Source organism: Neofelis nebulosa, chromosome 6 (assembly GCF_028018385.1).
Source record: "Neofelis nebulosa isolate mNeoNeb1 chromosome 6, mNeoNeb1.pri, whole genome shotgun sequence".
In the NCBI taxonomy this organism is placed as follows: domain Eukaryota; kingdom Metazoa; phylum Chordata; class Mammalia; order Carnivora; family Felidae; genus Neofelis; species Neofelis nebulosa.
In genome coordinates this window covers 148,066,378-148,084,833 of record NC_080787.1, presented here as the reverse complement: position 1 = coordinate 148,084,833, position 18,456 = coordinate 148,066,378, and the positions used below count along the sequence as shown (strand labels likewise).

General features: G+C 46.4%; 2 protein-coding genes across 3 annotated transcripts in view; one reads left to right on the top strand and one right to left on the bottom strand.

Moving 5' to 3' along the window:
• The window catches only part of PLG (plasminogen), a 43,748-nt gene extending 37,420 nt beyond the window's left edge, over positions 1–6,328 (top strand). The window contains exons 17-19 of the mRNA XM_058735832.1: positions 750–856; positions 5,124–5,269; positions 5,917–6,328. Coding sequence (XP_058591815.1) covers positions 750–856; positions 5,124–5,269; positions 5,917–6,078 — 415 coding nt within the window. The 3' untranslated portion in view covers positions 6,079–6,328. The remainder of the gene's footprint in view (positions 1–749; positions 857–5,123; positions 5,270–5,916) is intronic.
• Positions 6,329–6,922: 594 nt separating this feature from the next.
• Positions 6,923–18,456, bottom strand: part of SLC22A3 (solute carrier family 22 member 3) — a 94,553-nt gene continuing 83,019 nt past the window's right edge. For both annotated transcript variants that reach the window (XM_058735834.1, XM_058735833.1), the window contains 4 exons: positions 15,622–15,730; positions 14,751–14,863; positions 11,161–11,260; positions 6,923–8,491 (listed from right to left, as the gene is read on the bottom strand). In XM_058735834.1, the coding sequence (XP_058591817.1) occupies positions 8,431–8,491; positions 11,161–11,260; positions 14,751–14,863; positions 15,622–15,730 (383 nt within the window). In that variant the 3' untranslated portion in view covers positions 6,923–8,430. The remainder of the gene's footprint in view (positions 8,492–11,160; positions 11,261–14,750; positions 14,864–15,621; positions 15,731–18,456) is intronic.

Below are 18,456 nucleotides of genomic sequence, written 5' to 3'. Positions count from 1 at the left end.
TAGTTTCTTCAAAAAGCTACAATATAGACCCACACACAAACACATACACAATTCACAAATGCAAATTCCTCTTCCTCCTATGTTTTTGTTTTTGCTTTTGCTTTTTTGGGAGACAGAGAGAAAGAGAGTGCTTTTTTGGGAGAGAGAGAGAAAGAGAGGGCGAAAGTGAGTGAGGGGCAGAGAGCGAGTGGGAGAGAAGCAGGGCTCACCCGAAGCGGAGCTCATGTTTTTACCCAAAGCGGGGCTCAAGCTCACCTGAACGCGTGAACTGCGAGATCATGACCCGAGTCGAAGTCGGATGCTTAACCGATGGAGCCACCCAGACGCCCTTCCCTGTCTTTGGTTTTATTTTCCCTGTTGAAATAGAATTTTGTTAAGTCTGACGAAGTGATAAACCTGCTTATGTTACTTAAAGTTAGTGATATTTGGAAGCTGGTGCCAATGGAGAAGGCTGATCGGACAGCTATTTTGAGAATAGGCGCATTTGGGCCGGGCAACAAGGCCCAGAGAACACACGTACCGTATCTGGTGGATTCCAGACAGCGTGGGATGAGCCAGGATGGGCCAGGCCAGCACAAGGAGAAAAGGTGTTTTCTGCATCGCACTGTGTCACTGGAGCAGGGAAATACCAGCTCAGAGGATTCTGGGGGCTTTGGGCCGATGGCATCTTGTTGTGGGTGACCAACAGAGGAGTGGCGCGAGAATCCTAACGAGGCAGTCCGATGTAACTTTTGATGTTTTTCTTTCAGATCTGCCATCATCACCTCCAAAGTGATCCCAGCTTGTCTGCCACCCCCAAATTATGTGGTTGCTGACCGGACATTATGTTACATCACTGGCTGGGGAGACACCCAAGGTGAGAGAAATTCCCAAACTCACACAAGGAATTGGTGTAGACCTATAGCCTACAGGAGAAAACGACCCTTTGTGCAAATTCCTACCACTTTTCCTGAGGGTCCACCCTTCCTGACTCTGTCTTGGTTCCCGCCTAAGTCTCCATAATTCATCGTCGAGGGACGTGGGCGAGGGACGGAGTAGTCCCTCTTGGGACTGAGTCTCTTGGCCCATGCATGCAACGTTGATATCCCATCCCCAGGTAAGTAGGGTTTTGAAGTAGACCTAAACATTAAGGGTGTTTGATTATTCTTCGTGTGAAGTTAGCCACACTGAGCTCCCTAACATGGCACGACACAACAACAAAAATTGCCGTTAAGCTCATCTCCCCAGGTCCCCGCATGCATTCGTAGGCGTGGAGAGGCTGTTGGTGGTGGGACAGACTGACAGCTGGGGGAAAGGAAGGAAGGTTCCAGCCCTACGGTGGCGTTCGGTGTTGGTCGACGGGGTGTGCGTGAGAGAGGAAATGCTTATGCAGGATCCTGTATCAGCACTCGTGCTGCATTCGGGGGGCCCCATCTTCTCCTGGCAGTAGGCCCTGAGAGGGATCATACTCGTCAGACTCGGGCCTCAAAACATTGTAAGAATGTCTTAGATCTCTGCCTCGCTTTCTCCAAGTGTTGGTGAGGGCTCCAGAATGGGGGTCAGGGGCTCCGGAGGGTAGATCTCGTTCTGCCGCTCGCTGGGCAAACTGGACAGATCACCTTGCCTCCTTGTACCACTTGGCCTGGAAGCCCTCACCTGTAAAACCCGCGTTTTCGAATTGTGTTTCACACAGTATTTTGTTATTAGCTTTCGTTTAAGCAAGGTTTTGTGGTTTTGGGGAAAAAAAGTTAAAAATGACTGGCCTTGGTCACTTCAAATCTGCCTTCCTTCTTTCTGCACTTTTCCTACATTTGTGAAACCTCACCTCCTGAATGTTGCACGTCCCCTACTTTCCGTGCTTTGGAGGCTGTGAGCACTGAGAAGTTAAAGGGAAAGCTTCCCAAATGAAGCGTCGCTGTGGATGTGACAGTCTGTTCCGTTGTTTTGCATTTAAAAAAATTTAAACATCCCAAACCCCTATGAGTTCAATATTTTTTGTTTCCATTTTGGAAATGAAGGATCTGAGGTTCCGAGAAGGTACAGGGCGGCCCCCTGGGAGCCGCATGCACAAAGGGCGGGCAAGGGGGGTTCTTGAGTCAGAACCCCGACTCCCACCTATCGGCTGCAGGCTCTTCTTGAACCCGTTTCCTCAGCTGGAAAACGGGCTGCAGGGCCATGGTGGGGGAAACGATGAGAGGGGTGCACGGAGCACTGAGCACGGCCACCATCCACAATTTTCTAACTGCCATCCTGGGCTAGGTTCCTCCATCTACCCTGGCCTCGCCCTCAGGCCGAGTGGGAAGACGATTCTCCGTATACTCAGTGAACCAGGAGGAGTCACAAAACAGAAGTTAGGCCTGTTTACCACTTTTCTTATGTCAGGAGTAACGTTAGATCAGTGTCCTCGGCTTCTCGGCGTGAAGTCAGAACTCTCCCGTTCTCCCTTTCAGTCTCCGGACTTTCCCTGACTTGCTGTTTCAAAGCAAGGGAAGCATTCAGGCAAGGGGCTCGTTCCGGTTAGTCCTTCATCAGCAGAGTGCTTCTGGGGCTGCTGCCTCTTCCTCCCCACAGCCCCTATCAGGGCGCCCCTATCTAGGACACCTCCAGCCTCCCGGCCCTCAGCAATGCTGTCTCTACTGTGGCCACACGATGGCAGCACTTCTGCACAGACCACACCAATTTCCCCGCCAGCTAGTGGTGGATTTTGTCACCAGCCTCGGGACGGGTCTTGCTCAGAAAGCAGACACAAGGGCAAGACACTTGAATAAATCAATTTGCAGCAGGATATTTGAGAGGGCTGGTCCCTCCCCACGAGTACTCAACTCAAGTAGTGCACCCCACCCGATGCCTCCTCGGGCCCTTCTTCCGCGGTGGCTCTGCCCAGCCAGAGCTGGGTCAAGCCTCTCCTTCCCAGATGGCGGTCCCCGTCCACGCTCCTGTCAACTCCAGATCCAGCGTAGGTATTCCAAACTCGACACGACCGTCCAAGTTTATTCAGAGTCTTTGGAGAAGGAGTAGCACCCCGTCTCTTGGCTGTTCCACGCTAGCAACGCTTTTTTGCGAGACACGTGAAAGCCGGGCTTGCAAGATTCGAAAACTGGATTATTTCTGAAAACACATGCCCGGGTGTGTCTATCTGGAAAAGCAGCGTTTCCTCTGGCTGTTTTGCAAATGTTCCACTTCAATTTGCCAAAGTAGAAAAAAAAAAAAGCAGTTATTTTACAAAAGAAATACGAGTAAGACAAGCACATGGGAGAATATTTACTCTTCCTAACTGGAAAAGAAGTGAAAACTAGGAAACAAACCAGGACAATTTTCACCTATAATATTAGCAAATATTTTAAAAAATATTAAATACTCAGAAGTGTAGGGTGAAGTGCCCTTTTGTTCTGGTGAAATCGTGTCCTGTCATACACTTTTAGAAAATAATTTGGCAACGTTAACCGGGAGCCATAAACACATGTATATAATTTCTGGGAACCAGGGTAAGAAAATATTAAGGAATATAAATAAAATGCATGAACAAAGATGTGGACAGTTGGAAACCACTGTAGGAGCCCAGAAACACGGGTGTGAGGAATTTGGGCAATGATGTCACAGACCCAACTTCAAATCCCAGTTCCTCCGCTGACTTGCTGGGTGATCTTGGGCAAACTACACACCCTCTCCCAGCCTCAGTTTCCTTCACTGTGCAATAGGATTGACAAAAGTGCCTATTTCGTGTGACTATGGTAAGGATTAAATGAGAGACACCACCGAACGAGCCTGTGCCTGAAAAAGTTTATTCCGGTAAAAGGCAGCCATTTTTTTTTTTTTTTTTATATTGTGGTAAAATATATATGACATAAAGTTTACTCTTTTAATTATTTTGAAGAGTACGACTCAGTAGCACTTCGCAATGCTGTGCAACCACGACTACTATTTCCGGAACACTTTCCTCACCTTAAAAGGAAACCGCCCACCCATGAAGCAGTCACCCCCATCGAGATATTAACTACGGGCACCCGGATGGCTCATTGACCATCAGACTCCGGATTTTGGCTCAGGTCATGATCTCACGGTTGTGAGATCCAGCCTCACATTTGGCTTCTCGAAGAGCATGGAGCCTGCTTAAGATTCCCTCTCCCTCTCCCTCTGCCCCTCCCCTGTTCGTGTGTGCTCTCGCTCGCTCTCTCTCTCTCAAAAAAAAAAAAAAACACAACCCACTAATTACAAAGATCGTAGTATCCAAAAAAAAAAGCCCTTATTATATAAGATTGTGTGAAATCAACCAGGGTATAAAGTCGTGCAATATGATATAAGTAGTAAAAAAGAAACAAGCATCTAAAAAAGACTGAAAGTGAATATATGATATAGTAACACCTGTATTTCTCAATCTCTCTTTACATGTTAAAAAAGATTTCTTGGGGCGCCTGGGTGGCGCAGTCGGTTAAGCGTCCGACTTCAGCCAGGTCACGATCTCGCGGTCCGTGAGTTCGAGCCCCGCGTCAGGCTCTGGGCTGATGGCTCGGAGCCTGGAGCCTGTTTCCGACTCTGTGTCTCCCTCTCTCTCTGCCCCTCCCCCGTTCATGCTCTGTCTCTCTCTGTCCCAAAAATAAATAAAAAACGTTGAAAAAAAAAAATTAAAAAAAAAAAAAAAAAAAGATTTCTTTAGAGTTAAAAAAAGAACCAAAGAAACATAACAACACGAGCCCCAAAACACCACAAAGAAACCCAGATTTTTAAACCCAGGTCTTGGGAACATGAAATCATATATAATATTTATACCTTTAAGGGGTAGAAAGAAAGAGAAGAATTCCAGTAGTATTAGGAACTGACTTCTTTTAATTTTTATTTTGAGAGAGAGGATGTGAGCAGAGGAGGGGCAGGGAGAGAGGGGGACACAGAATCTGAAGCAGCTCCAGGCTCTGAGCTGTCGGCACAGAGCCCGACGTGGGACTCGAACTCACGAACCGCGAGATCATGACCTGAGTGGAAGTCGGACGCCTAACCGACGGGGCCACCCAGGCGCCCGGGGAACTGACTTCTTTATACAACCTCACGGTCAAACAAGAGACCTGTCACTGTTGCTCTGTTGTGCCAGAAGTTTCCTTGGGGGCATATTTGGGATCTGGTAGCCATTTCCTTAATCTTTTTAAACACAGGGACCTTTGGCGCTGGTCTCCTCAAGGAAGCCCAGCTACCGGTGATCGAAAACAAGGTGTGCAATCGCTACGAGTATCTCAACGGAAGAGTCAAATCCACAGAGCTTTGTGCTGGGAATTTGGCCGGAGGCACCGACAGTTGTCAGGTAAGGACAAAGTCCAATCTTCTGCTGTCCTGCGGCGGCCTCTTAGATACCTCTGCCCCCAAGTGGCAAATCCAGGAAGCCTTTGTCCATTGAAGGCCACGTCCACGTGCTACCCAGAAACATTTCAGGTCTGGCCCTGAATGCGGACTGAGATCATCTGAGGGGATTTCTTGGGCCCTGAGTTCCAGATGGGTTGTAAGGGAGTCGTTAAGTATCATCACTGCCAGAGCCCCACACACCTGGGGACCGTGTTGGAGCACGGGACTCGGGTGGTGGCCTTGCTAGCAGGGAAGCAAGGGAGGGTATGGGGAAAAGACCAACTGTGCCCCCTTTGCAATTACTCTGGGCTTTACTCTGCCTAAGGGAAACCCCAAGGCACGAAGGGATGAGTCCACTCTTCACAAGGGACTTCTCCCCCAGGAACACCAAACGGTGTGGGTTTGCTAAATGTACCCTGTTAAGTACCGAAGCACTTCAGCCCTTGTTGGGTACTGAAGCTACTCAAATAACACATTAATAAGTTTCTTTCTAATTGCAAAAGAATGTTCAAGTGCTGGGAAAACATACATTTGGGTAACAGGGGTGACATCCCATAATAAAAGGGTGCCGGTTTAATCCTCTCGTGGTTCTTTTCTCTGTCTGCCCAGGGTGACAGCGGAGGGCCTCTGGTCTGCTTCGAGAAGGACAAGTACATTTTACAAGGAGTCACTTCTTGGGGTCTTGGCTGTGCCCGCCCCAATAAGCCCGGTGTCTATGTTCGTGTTTCAAGGTTTGTTCCTTGGATTGAAGGGATAATGAGAAACAATTAATTGGATGGGAGACAGAGCGAGGCGTCAGCACATCTAGAAGCTGGAACGCGGGTGGGGAATTGAGCACGCTCAGAAATGATTGACAGTAATCAGACCAACACACTGTACTTACACCACCCGCTGCTAAACCTCAACATTTTTTAGTATTATCGTGGATAAATTGTTCCTGTCCGTGGACTGCTGGATTCTGTAATAAAAAAAGTAACACATTTATAACATTTGTTGAAAATAAATTCTGTACTTCCTTTAACTTTTTTGAGCTTCACTGTTTTCTTGTTCTTCGTTTATCCTACCCATTTTAAAGAGTGTGACTGCCACACTTAGGTGATCTCTCTCTTTCTCATAAGGAGTCGTTGCGTAAAGGACAAAGAAGCCTGTAAGATCATAGAGAAGAGAGCAGAGAAGTCCTAGTAAGCCGCCCATATGTTTATCATGTCTATAAAAGACGGTTTGACACACGTCTTTATTTCTGGCACCGCGATGGATGTTTTCAAAGCTGCAGCATGTATGGGGAGTCATGAGAACAAATTCTATTCTTGGGGATGAAATCTGTTACTGACAACTTGACGTTAGCTGAGCACAGCGGACACCGGGCGGAGACTTGTGCACGGTGAAGGGAACCGGGCAATGGCAGTGTAATACAATACAGGCTCCGTAGGGAGCCTGCGTGCTATTCTGGGTTACATTTGAATCTAGGAATGGTACCAAGATCCACGACCGCAGACTGAAGGTAGAGCACTTAATTTCCATCGCTAATTGTCTGCCCAGACAGCCTGTCCTGTCACGCGGGAATGGTGTTTTCCAGTGACGCGTGTGCAAAAGGAAGACCGAGAACAAACCTTGATTGTTCTTGACAATTAAACACTTTTTTATTGTGACCGGAACCAAAATAGCAACCCAAGATGCAATTCGAAGGTGAGAGTATCGAGGCAGGAATAGTCATCTTCCAGCATAGAGAAGTGCGAAAACAGAGAAACTGCGAGTGTGGACGAATACAGGGTGACGGCAGCATGAAGTCCCCAAAGAGCAGTGTTTATTTCACGGAAAAATAAAACATTCATATTCAGTCCTGTTGTGCTGGAGGATTACAAAACTTATTTTACAATTAGCCCACACCCCGTACCTATTGTCATGTGTTCACAGAGAATTGTCTTCTTCGTTGGCAAGATTCTCCTCGGTGCTCGTTTTGTCTGTCCACACAAAATAACTCATGAAAAACTTCTGCATAAGATATATACTGAATCGGAAATACCACGAATATAACATATGAAGCAGAACAGCAGGAAAAGGTAACAGATACGTATTTAAGCTCTGCATTTCAAAAGTCTCAGTAACAAAAAAAGAAAGATCAAATCCCTTATTAGTGTCTATGACATCACTTCTAAAGCTTCTCCCAATTCTTTTAAACATGGATATAAATTGACCTTACTTTTAAATTAAAATGTAAGCTGCTTCCCAAGACAGGTTAAACGTGTCAAGGTTGAATGAGAACAGTCCATGGTTTTCACCCTTGACCATGGGCGGCATCATAGAACTGAACTCACAAGATATAAGATAAATATCCCTTCAAGATTAAAACCTTAAGACCCATGAAGTCAGAATCCATGGATTTTGTTCAATACTGAACTGAGTATGGGGCTCTATCTTCTGAGGCCCAAATCTGATTTAAGAAAACAATAGGGTCAAATCCTCAAATTGTACAGCAGATTTGTTCATGATCACGGAAGAAGGCCCGAGCATGCCCGCAGGCCCAGATGCTACAGTGGCTTCCACTGGGCAAAACAAGAAGAGAAAGGAAAGCCTCAGTACCACGTGGCCCAGGGGCCTTAGATTCAGTCTCTTCACAGGCAGGATCTCCAAACCTTCATCCTCCCTGGAATCTTCAGAACGCTCAGCTCGGAGCTTTCATTCGTCGATCAGATTTGATGAACCCACTCTGGACACTTTTCCCCGATCCCTGGTTTGCACGTCCTTCATCTTTGATGGAGCAAGCAGTCGTGAGAACTTGGTGAAGGTTTCTCTCGTCCCTCTATAACTGGGTCAGACCCGCTGCCCCAACTTTAGACAAAAACTGGGGCGGGGGGCGCTGTATGTGCAACAGGCTCTTTGCTAAACCAGCCGCATACTCTGTGCGCCCAGAAAGTTCCCGAGCGCCGTAAATCCTAATTCATCCGACATCATATAAAAATACTCTGGGCAGTTTGAATGTCTTTGTACAGCATGACGAACGCTTGGAGCCGCGCGGCATAATGTGGCTAAAATGGACAACACGCACGTGTGTGCAAGGCACATCGGTTCCTTGAGAGACATCGACCTAGAGAGCCCCTTCCTTCTGTCTTTGGCAGGGGGGCCTCAAAGGTGCGAGCTGCAAACTTGGGTTTTCTTTCTCCTGCCACATTTGTAGGAATATGGACTAACAAAACAAGGAGAGAAGAGAAAGTCTTTATGAACTATTATACAACAAGCTACAACAAAGTTTTCTTGCTCAACATTATAGTTGGTTTTGATCAAACACACAGACGTGTAACATCTCATAAAAGCCCAATTCAAAGGTGACAAAAAAACTGTCACCAGGCTCATTTTTTAAAACCTGCTTTCAGACCCTAGGCAGGGTTAATCTGCATGTAAGTTCTTTATGTGACAGGACTAGGACGCCACCCACCCTGACCTGGTCCCTGAACTCGGATACAAACCAAGCAATTGTCTAGAAAGACACAGTTAGCAAAATGTTTCTCTCTTTTGGATAAGGCAGGGCGTTACGATGGTATCAGGCTCAAGAGGATTTCACACAGTTTAACACCTTTTATAAATTTCTTAATTTTGATTTGCAAAATGGCAGTATCTCAAAGAGAATCTTCGACCTCACTCCAAATTTCAGGTATCATTGCTCTAAGGGTGAAAAATAGGTGGAGCTTTTGGGTGAGAAGTAAGTCATTACTCGTCACTTCATTTCCAAACAAGTGTAAGAATCTGTTTGGATTACTTCCCGAGGCAAATGCCCACCTGTTCTCTGACTGTTATAAGTCAGTTACTGCGATATGAGCTGATGGTTTTATTTTACACACACTGATGAGCTTTCCTTAGGAAAGTTCTGAGATGATGAATCAATCTTATGTTTCAAAATAGCATCAAGAAACAGGGCGATAAAATCCAATGAAATCATTGTATAAGTTGTAGAGGTTTGGTAACATACTCAGGAGACACTTAGCAATGGTTGCTGACCTGAGCCAAAGTCGGACGCTTAACCGACTGAGCCACCCAGGTGCCCCAAAGCTGTGAACCTTTCTAAGCATAGATTTCCTAGTACTGAAATGAGTGAGGATAAGAACTGTAATTGCATAAAATCATTTTGAGTATTAAATGAAATGGCATGTGTGAAACCATCCATCACACTGGTACTTAAAAAATGCCGCCTTCTAATCTCTTCCTAATCTACAAGTGAGGAAAAGAACTGCCATGAGGTTATTAACACTTCAGTCTTCTTATAAATATTTTTGATGCAAATTTTTTTTTTAAGTTGAGAGAGCCACATACTTAATTTCCAGGCCGTTATTTAGAAGACTGGTTTTCTTTTAAAAATCAGCAGTTAAATTGTTTTTTAACTATGCAAATAATACAAGGCCATGTGTTGTAATGAGAAAATTAATCAAATAATACAAAAGTCTACAGAGTGTATGGGGCTCCTGGGTGGCTCAGTCAGTTGGGCGTCTGACTTTGGCTCAGGTCATGATCTCACAGTTTGTGAGTTCGAGCCCCGCGTCGGGCTCTGTGCTGACAGCTCAGAGCCTGGAGCCCGCTTCGGATTCTGTGTCTCCCTCTCTCTCTGCCCCTCCCCCACTTGTGCTCTGTCTCTATTTGTCCTCAAAAATAAATAAAACATGTAAAAACAAAAGTCTACAGAGTGTAAAAGTGAAGTCTTCTTCCCAATTCATTGCTATCCCAAGAGGGTCTACATTACTATATTAGATCTTTTATTCTAATATTTTACTAATTTACTAATTAGTAAATTACTAATGTAATTAGTAATTTACTAATTAGTAATTTTACTAATTTACTAATATTTTACTCTAATATTTCATATCCTCTCTTCCTCTTTTTATTATGAAACATTTCCAGCAGAGGAAATTAGAAAGAATTTGTGTAGTGTGAATTTTTCTTGATATAACTCTTCATGTTTGTGTATCGGTTAGATACTTGCCCTACACACCAGTTAGACGGCCTTCTTCAAAACTTAATCTTTCTCCTTCTCCATCTTCTATTGATCTATTTTTATCCATCCATCCATCCATCCATCCATCCATTATCTCTTTCTCTCTCCTTCCATCTTCTGTCTTCTCATCTAGCTCCAGAGAGAATTCGCTATTGGTTTTATTTTTTAATAAATACTGAAACAGGGGCGCCTGGGTGGCTCAGTCGGTTAAGCGGCCGACTTCGGCTCAGGTCACGATCTCACAGTTCGTGAGTTCGAGCCCCGCGTCGGGCTCTGTGCTGACAGCTCGGAGCCCGGAGCCTGTTTCGGATTCTGTGTCTCCCTCTCTCTGACCCTCCCCCGTTCATGCTCTGTCTCTCTCTGTCTCAAAAATAAATAAACGTTAAAAATTTTTTTAAAAAAATAATAAATACTGAAACACATTGTTCAGCAACTTTTCACTTTGTAATCAATCTTGAAGATCTTACTGTGTCATTCCACACAGATATATCTCAATTCTTTTCATCTCTATATAGTAAGCCATACCATGAATATATTATCATTCTCACGATCAGTTTCCTACTGATGCACATTTATTTCTGCTTTGCCAAATGACCCATTCTCTTCCTTTAGATTTTTTTTTCTGAGTTTTAACACCTTAGCAATGTTTCCCTCTTCATAACCACATCTTAAAAATAATATACATTCTTTCAGAGTGTTGCTTTTTTTTTATATTAATCTTCCAAATCAACTTTGAATCTTCTGCTTAGGACGTGAGATGACAGATTGATATTATTTCCCCCCGTGAGAGTTCAATTTTCTCCACACCCTTTTTTCCCTTAGTAGTTTGAAACGCTGCTTTTATTTAAGGTGCACTGAATTTCATACGATACCTGCCGAGTTTTTCTACATCGTCCACTGTTTCTGGCAAGGCGATACCCTTGGTTTCAGGCAACAGCATCACGAGCCCGCCGCAGACAGATGCCAGGATACCTACGGAATAAAGAAAGGCGACAGCACACGAGGAACGCACAGCTGGCCCGTGGCCTCCCTCCCTGCTCACCCTGGAGCTTAACCTTAACCAGCTAACCAAGTAACCTCAACCAGCCCTTACTGGCAGCAGCCCTCTGGTTACCCACCCAGCTCTCCAGTTCTCTTTTGCCACCCTTCGAAACGTTCTCTTCCTTCCTTGGACCCTGTGCGGTCCCACCGTCCCGGGACTCTTGCAAACACCTGTTCATTCGCTCACTTCACTATTACTTACCGGGCGCCTAAGTGAGAGAGAAGACCTCACCTCCTGCTTCTCACAGGACTCCTCTCAGCTTCCTTTTACCCATCAAGCGCTTTACCGGTTCCTCTCCCTCCCCTTCCTTACTGGGTCACATTACACGGTTGGACTCGTCCCCACTTTAGCCCAATGGCCATCTCTTGGAGTCTTTCTGGGCTTCTCACTGTGTGCCGAACCCTCTGGCTCCAGTGTCTGCAACGGACTGGTGGAGGCACGGACCCTATGCCAGCCTCTCCTCTTTCGGGACCCTTCTCCCAACCTCGCGTTTTCCTCCAGTTGCTGTCCCCACCTTTCCTGTTCTTTAGAGCTGAAATTCTTGAAACATCGTCTTCCCCTATTTTCCACATCTCTTCACGTCCTATGGATATGTCGGTAAATGTTTAGCAACCGGCCCTCCTGAAAATACAGCGCCGACTTGCAGCGTCTGTGGATTTCCGTGGTGTGAGTACCCCCACCGCGGGCATCTCTAGGTCCTGCCACGATATCATGGATCCAGGCGGTGGGAAGGGAGGGGCGGTGACAACGTGTGACGTCGCGTCTCCCCCATAAGGACACGACAGACCAAAGTGGCCCGAAGAACACAGAGAGTAGGGAAATGTACGTGAACTAGGAAGTGATGGGGTTTGAGTAATTATCTCCTCTGTTTTTAATAGATTTGATACAGGGAAGTTTGAACAATGGCTATGCTAACCCCTGGGCTCAAAAATCCCTGAAAACTTCACAGGTGGCCTTGGCAGGTGGGTGCTGGCTGGCGTCCTGTGCCACCCCCACCCCCCCCGCCCGCTCTCTGTGGGGTCCGCCCTGCGTGCTCCGGACCCACCTTGCCCACTGGTCGGGCCCCACGGCAGCACCGGCTGCTGGTGAAGCCGCTGCCCTCCCCTGGCCCCGCTTCTCTCTGGCCTCTTCATCCCTCTCGCATCCCTCCTCCTCTTCTTGAGGCCTCCAGGCCCTTTGCCACCCAAGACGCTTTGTCTCTCATCAGGGCTCTGCCTTGCCCGGGCCCTCTCCTTTCCTCTCACCTGGTCCCATTCCTGGGGTGGGGGTCTCAGACCCTCCCATGTCAGTGGTTATCTACACTCAGATGGCCTCCCGATCTCTGTCACCGGGCCACGCTTCTTCTCACGCCCCAAAGGCTACTGGGTGTGCTGCGACCCACACCCAGACAGGTTCCTTGGTGTCCCGTGGGCCAGCTCCTCTGGCATTCACTCAACGAGGGCCTGGCTGTCTCCGCTTTTCCCAGCCAGGAGCTCGATCTTCCCCCCTCCCTTTGCCTCTGGGGAGCCCCTCCGGGGAGCCCACTCAGTCACCCCTCTTGCCAGTTTTACTTTCTTTTTAAGTTTATTTATCATGAGAGAGAAAGAGAGAGGGAGAGAGCACGAGTAGAGGAGGGGCAGAGAGAGAGGGAGAGAGAATCCCAAGCAGGCTCTGTACTGTCAGCACAGAGCCCGATGTGGGGCTTGCACTCACAAACCATGAGATCACGACCTGACCCCAAACCAAGAGTCAGACACATAACCGACTGAGCCACCCAGGTGCCCCCTTGCCAGTTTTACTACTAACGTATTTCTCAAATCTCTGCGCCCAGTGCTCCTGGTGTCATGGCCTTAACCCCCAGCCACCAGGCATGATCCCTTCCCTGAGGAACTGGCTCCCCACCAGCACGGCCTCCCTCCAACCCATTTGCACATCAGAGTCCTGCTTCTAATATGTAAACCTAACACTGTCAATCCCAGCTTAGATCTCCTAGCTTCCACTGCTGTTTGGATAAAGAGCAAACCTTTGCGGGACCAGGACTACCCTTCATGACTGTGATCTGGTCCAGCCTGCCACCCAGCGTCCCCTCCCTTCCCCGCGCCCCCAACCCCCCACATCTGGCGTCTGCTTTTGACTTCCCCGCTTCCCAGACAACAGCTTCACCCTTGGCCGCTAGGCCTTCCACTGCCTGGAGCCCAGGCCCACGCTTCCCACGTAGGTAATTTCTACTCCTCTCCGATCTCAACTATGCACTCCTCCTTCCTCCTCCACTCCAGAGGGTCAGGTGTCCCTACCCTGCGCTCGCCTGCCCGCGCCTCTGCTTTCAGTGTTTAGCACACTGTGCTGTGACTGATGGTTTGGAAGGAAGTGTGGCTCTCTCCCCAGCCAGACTCGGCAGGAAGGGGGGACAGGACAGCATCAGGGCCGGCTTTCCCAGCGCTTGGCTGCAAGCCAGGCCCAGACCTTGAACGACTGCCGCCCCACCCCCAGCCCAGACCATTTGGTCTTGGTTGAACAGAGGCACTCTCTGCTTTTTCATGCTGGCCACAGAGTCAACACTGGGCTTGTTCATCAGACCCCATGAAATAATTTGCAGTAATCTTTTCTTGAATTGGGTGCTGTCACGTGGTTAGGAGCTTTCCTGCCCCTAGCTAGTGAGCACTGTTAGGGATTTTGCATTATTCAGGATGTATGTCCCCACGGACTCAATATTTTCATTGCAAGTTAAACTGCTGAGCACAAAGTAGAACACAGTCTCTACCAGGAGTGAGGACGTGGAGGTGGAGGGAAGGTAGGTGGGAAGGGGGCCAGCCTGTGGGCTCTCTTGCTGGAGAGAGTAGAGGCAGGGACGAGACACAGGCAGAAAGGTGAGCACAACACTTGAGAAGCACTGGACTGAATTACCCTAAGCCTCCAGCCCCTATGCCTTGCTTCTGTCCCCTCAGGAGGCCTGCGGAAACTGGAGTTGGAAGGAGGGCATGAACTTGAGAGCCATCGCAGAGCTTACAGTACATGGGCAAGGGGTTCCACGCACAGCCTGCTTCACGTCAAAGCAAACGAAGATACGATATCTAATAGGTATCGAACATTTAAAAATCTAATTAGTTTGTAGGCTTATTCCGAAACAGCCGGAAGGTCCAAATTGGTCCCCTGAAAATTAGTCGTGTGGTCCCCCAATTTCAAGAGTTTTGTAGTACTGGAATGTAACTCAGAACTTAAGCAAAGAAAGCTAATGGCTCATCACGACATTTTTATATAAAATAAATTAAAATCATTTAGGTTTCCCATAGAACTATAATCGGTTTGGCCACTCAAAACTCAAGCAATTGTCATAAAAAAATTGAATGATCTCATTAATAGCAAACCTAGTAATCACTATAGATGAAATACAAAGAATATAGATGAAAGCATTTAGGAATCACATATGAAAGGAGTTCTTACCAAAGATGATAAGAGGTAGTTCTAACCAAATGGCCGCCAGCCGGAAGAGCAGAAATGGGGCTATGATTCCCCCAAAATCACATAAACCCGAGCAGAGAGAAACTCCGAAGTTTCTGTAGAGTAAAACATTGTTTTAGAGACAAAAATATTTAATGTAGTCAGGATAAGGGAAATGTTCAGATACACAGGCAACAAAGCAATCTTAGTAATATTTTCTGTTTCTGTAGCTTTCGACTTTGAGAACTACGACCTCCTCTCCTATTTCGAAGCACGCCGTTTCCATTCTGCCCCATTTCATATCCGGGCAAACGCCGAGTCACCGGAGAGCGAGGCGGTCTACAGCGCCGGTGGAAATCATTCTCTCACCGGAGGCTCACCGCCCAGCCCACGCCGCAATGCTCAGGGATCACCTCGGCACCCTCACTTGACAGTAAGGAAGGCCCGTGAATACTCCCCCAGGAAAGGAGGCCAACGTGCAGCCCACGCACGCTGTTTCACTCTGTCCTTCCTCAATCACTCACAGCTGCCAGACGTGGAATGTGGTCAGAACAGAGGCCGTAGCCTTTAAACAGGGTGATGCCGACGAGCACAGTTTTGACCCGCATCTAAGCAAGTACGCTACCCAGATTTTCTGATCCCACAAAACCACCGCTGTGTATAAAGATACTGATATGAGAAATGTTTCTGTCAAGAGATGCGGAGGGTAGCAATGCAGAAAGCAGCTATAGCTCCAAGTGGATCTTCTTTACTGGCTGCCTCCAGCCCGGGCTAATATATCATCAAGTTAAGAAAACTGTTTCATGGGTTCTAGGTGAAAACATTTGGCTGCAGAATCACTTAGGAGAAACCAGGACATGTAGGTTGGAATTACCGTAATGTTGTTGGGTACAATTCTGAATTTACCAAATAAACAATTTCAAAGGCCATGGTAATCCCTAGTCTTCCCAGGGTAGCCACTGTGGTTCTCAACCACGGTATTCCTGAAAACAGAAAATGTGGAAGGGCAGAGTTAGGGGTTTGCTTTCAATGAAATATCACAAAACAACAAAAGGCATTTGTTTAGTGTTCTCCCAGCCCTAAGTCTTTGCTAATTTTAAGCACAAATGACAGATATCTTCTAATATTGTAGCCAAATTTATTTTTAAGTGTTTATTTATTTTTGAGAGAGAGAGAGACAGAGCATGAGCAGGGGAGGGGCAGAGAAAGAGGGAGACACAGAATCCAAAACAGGCTCCAGGCTCTGAGCTGTCAGCCCAGAGCCCGACGCGGGGCTCGAACTCCCGAACTGTGAGACCATGACCTGAGTGGAAGTTGGACGCCTAACCGGCTAAGCCACCCAGGTGCCCCATATTGTAACCAAATTTTAGCAGCAACAACCACCAGGATGATAGCTCATATTTAGTGTGCTAGTTGCCTTTCTGAGCAGGGTTAGATGATGGAAATACAATTCAAGAACCATTTGTTAAGCAGCCACTGTATTGAAAACAGTGTTCCCGACACTGCCATCCTAGAGGGCCTGCGTGCCCTGGCCTTCTGGAAGGTGGTCTGGAAGGTGGTCTTCACTTGGGCCCTTGAGAACCGTTACCACAGCCTATTGCCCATTTGCCCTCTCTCTGTTCCCACCTCTTAGTGATAACACACAGAACACCTGCTCCAAGCAGGCCAGAAAGAATCTGGATGTGAAGCCAATGTTGCTTTCTAGAGGGTAGCAAAGGCTTGGGGACTGGAACCTTCGGAAGGGAAGATCTATGCCTTGTGTTATTGGTAGGGTGTATGTTTCTTATTGTCTTCCCCATCCCCATTCTTGCTACTTCCCCAAGAAATCATCTAGAAGAGGCCAGATTCTTAAAAATCAGTTGGTTCATTAATTTAAAAATGAGCTGTTCTAGGGGCTGCACTGGTTATACGAGGAAATTCTCCTATCCTCCAAAGTAACTAGGAGAAAAAGCTCAAAGTTCTTCATTAAATGTTTTATTTCTTTTGAGTTTTAAGAGAAGAAGGAGTAAACCATCGTTGCCCTAAAAAGTCAGTGCTCTAAATTTCTTAAGAGTTGCACAAAAACAGACACTCAGATCAATGGAACAGAATAGAGAACCCAGAAATGGACCCACAAATGTATGGCCAACTAATCCTTGACAAAGCAAGAAAGAATATCCAATGGAATAAAGACAGTCTCTTCAGCAAATGGTGCTGGGAAAACTGGACAACGACACGCAGAAAAATGAACCTGAGCCACTTTCTTACACCAGATACAAAAATAAACTCAAAATGGATGAAAGACCTAAATGTAAGACAGGAAGCCATCAAAATCCTCGAGGAGAAAGCAGGAAAAAAACCTCTTTGACCTTGGCCGCAGCAACTTCTTACTCAACCCATCTCCAGAGGCAAGGGAAACAAAAGCAAAAATGAACTATTGGGAACTCAAAAAATAAAAAGCTTCTGCACAGAGAAGGAAACAATCAGTAAAACTTAAGGGCAACTGACGGAATGGGAGAAGATACTTGCAAATGACATATCAGATAAAGGGTTAGTACTTAAAATCTATAAAGAACTTATCAAATTCAACATCCCAAAAAACAAATAATCCAGTGAAGAAATGGGCAAAAGACATGAATAGACACTTCTCCAAAGAAGACATCCAGATGGCCAACCGACACATGAAAAAATGCTCCACATCACTCATCATCAGGGAAATGCAAATCAAAACCACGATGAGATACCACCTGACACCTGTCAGAATGGCTAATGTTAACAACTCAGGCAACAACAGATGTTGACGAGGATGCGGAGATAGAGGATCTCTTTTGCACTGTTGGTTGGAATGCAAGCTGGTGCAGCCACTCTGGAAAATAGTATGGAGGTTCCTCAAAAAACTAAAAATAGAACTACCCTACGACCCAATAATTGCACTACTAGGTATTTATCCAAGGGATACAGGTATGCTGTTTTGAAGGGGCACATGCACCCCCATGTTTATAGCAGCACTATCAACAATAACCAAAGTATGGAAAGAGCCCAAATGTCCATCGATGGATAAATGGAGAAAGAAAATGTGGTATACACACACACACACACACACACACACACACACACAATGGAGTATCACTTGGCAATCAAAAAGAATGAAATCTTGCCATCTGCAGCTATGTGGATGGAACTAGAGGGTATTATATTATAAGTGAAATTAATAAGTCAGAGAAAGACAAATATTGTATGACCTCACTCATATGAGGACTTTAAGAGACAAAACAGATGAACATAAGGGAAAGGAAGCAAAAATAATATAAAAACAGGGAGGGGGACAAAACATAAGAGACTCTTAAATATGGAGGACAAATAGAGGGTTACTGGAGGGGGTGTGGGAGGGGGGATGGGCTAAATGGGTAAGGGGCACTAAGGAATCTACTCCTGAAATCATTGTTGCACTATATGCTAACTAACTTGGATATAAATTTTAAAAATGTTAAAAAAAGAATGATTAGCAAGATTCACACACACACACACACACACACACACACACACAAAGAGTTGTGCGACTTATGCCATCCGTCCTTAGTGGACATGGGTCTGAGATATGTGACTGATGGACAAGCACATATCTGTTCTCCCAAGCAAAGCTAAGGACATCCTGACCTCCATCTTTGAAAATGAAATTCTTCCCTTTTATATTCATATTTATTCATGCTCACTCAGTACTAAATGGTCC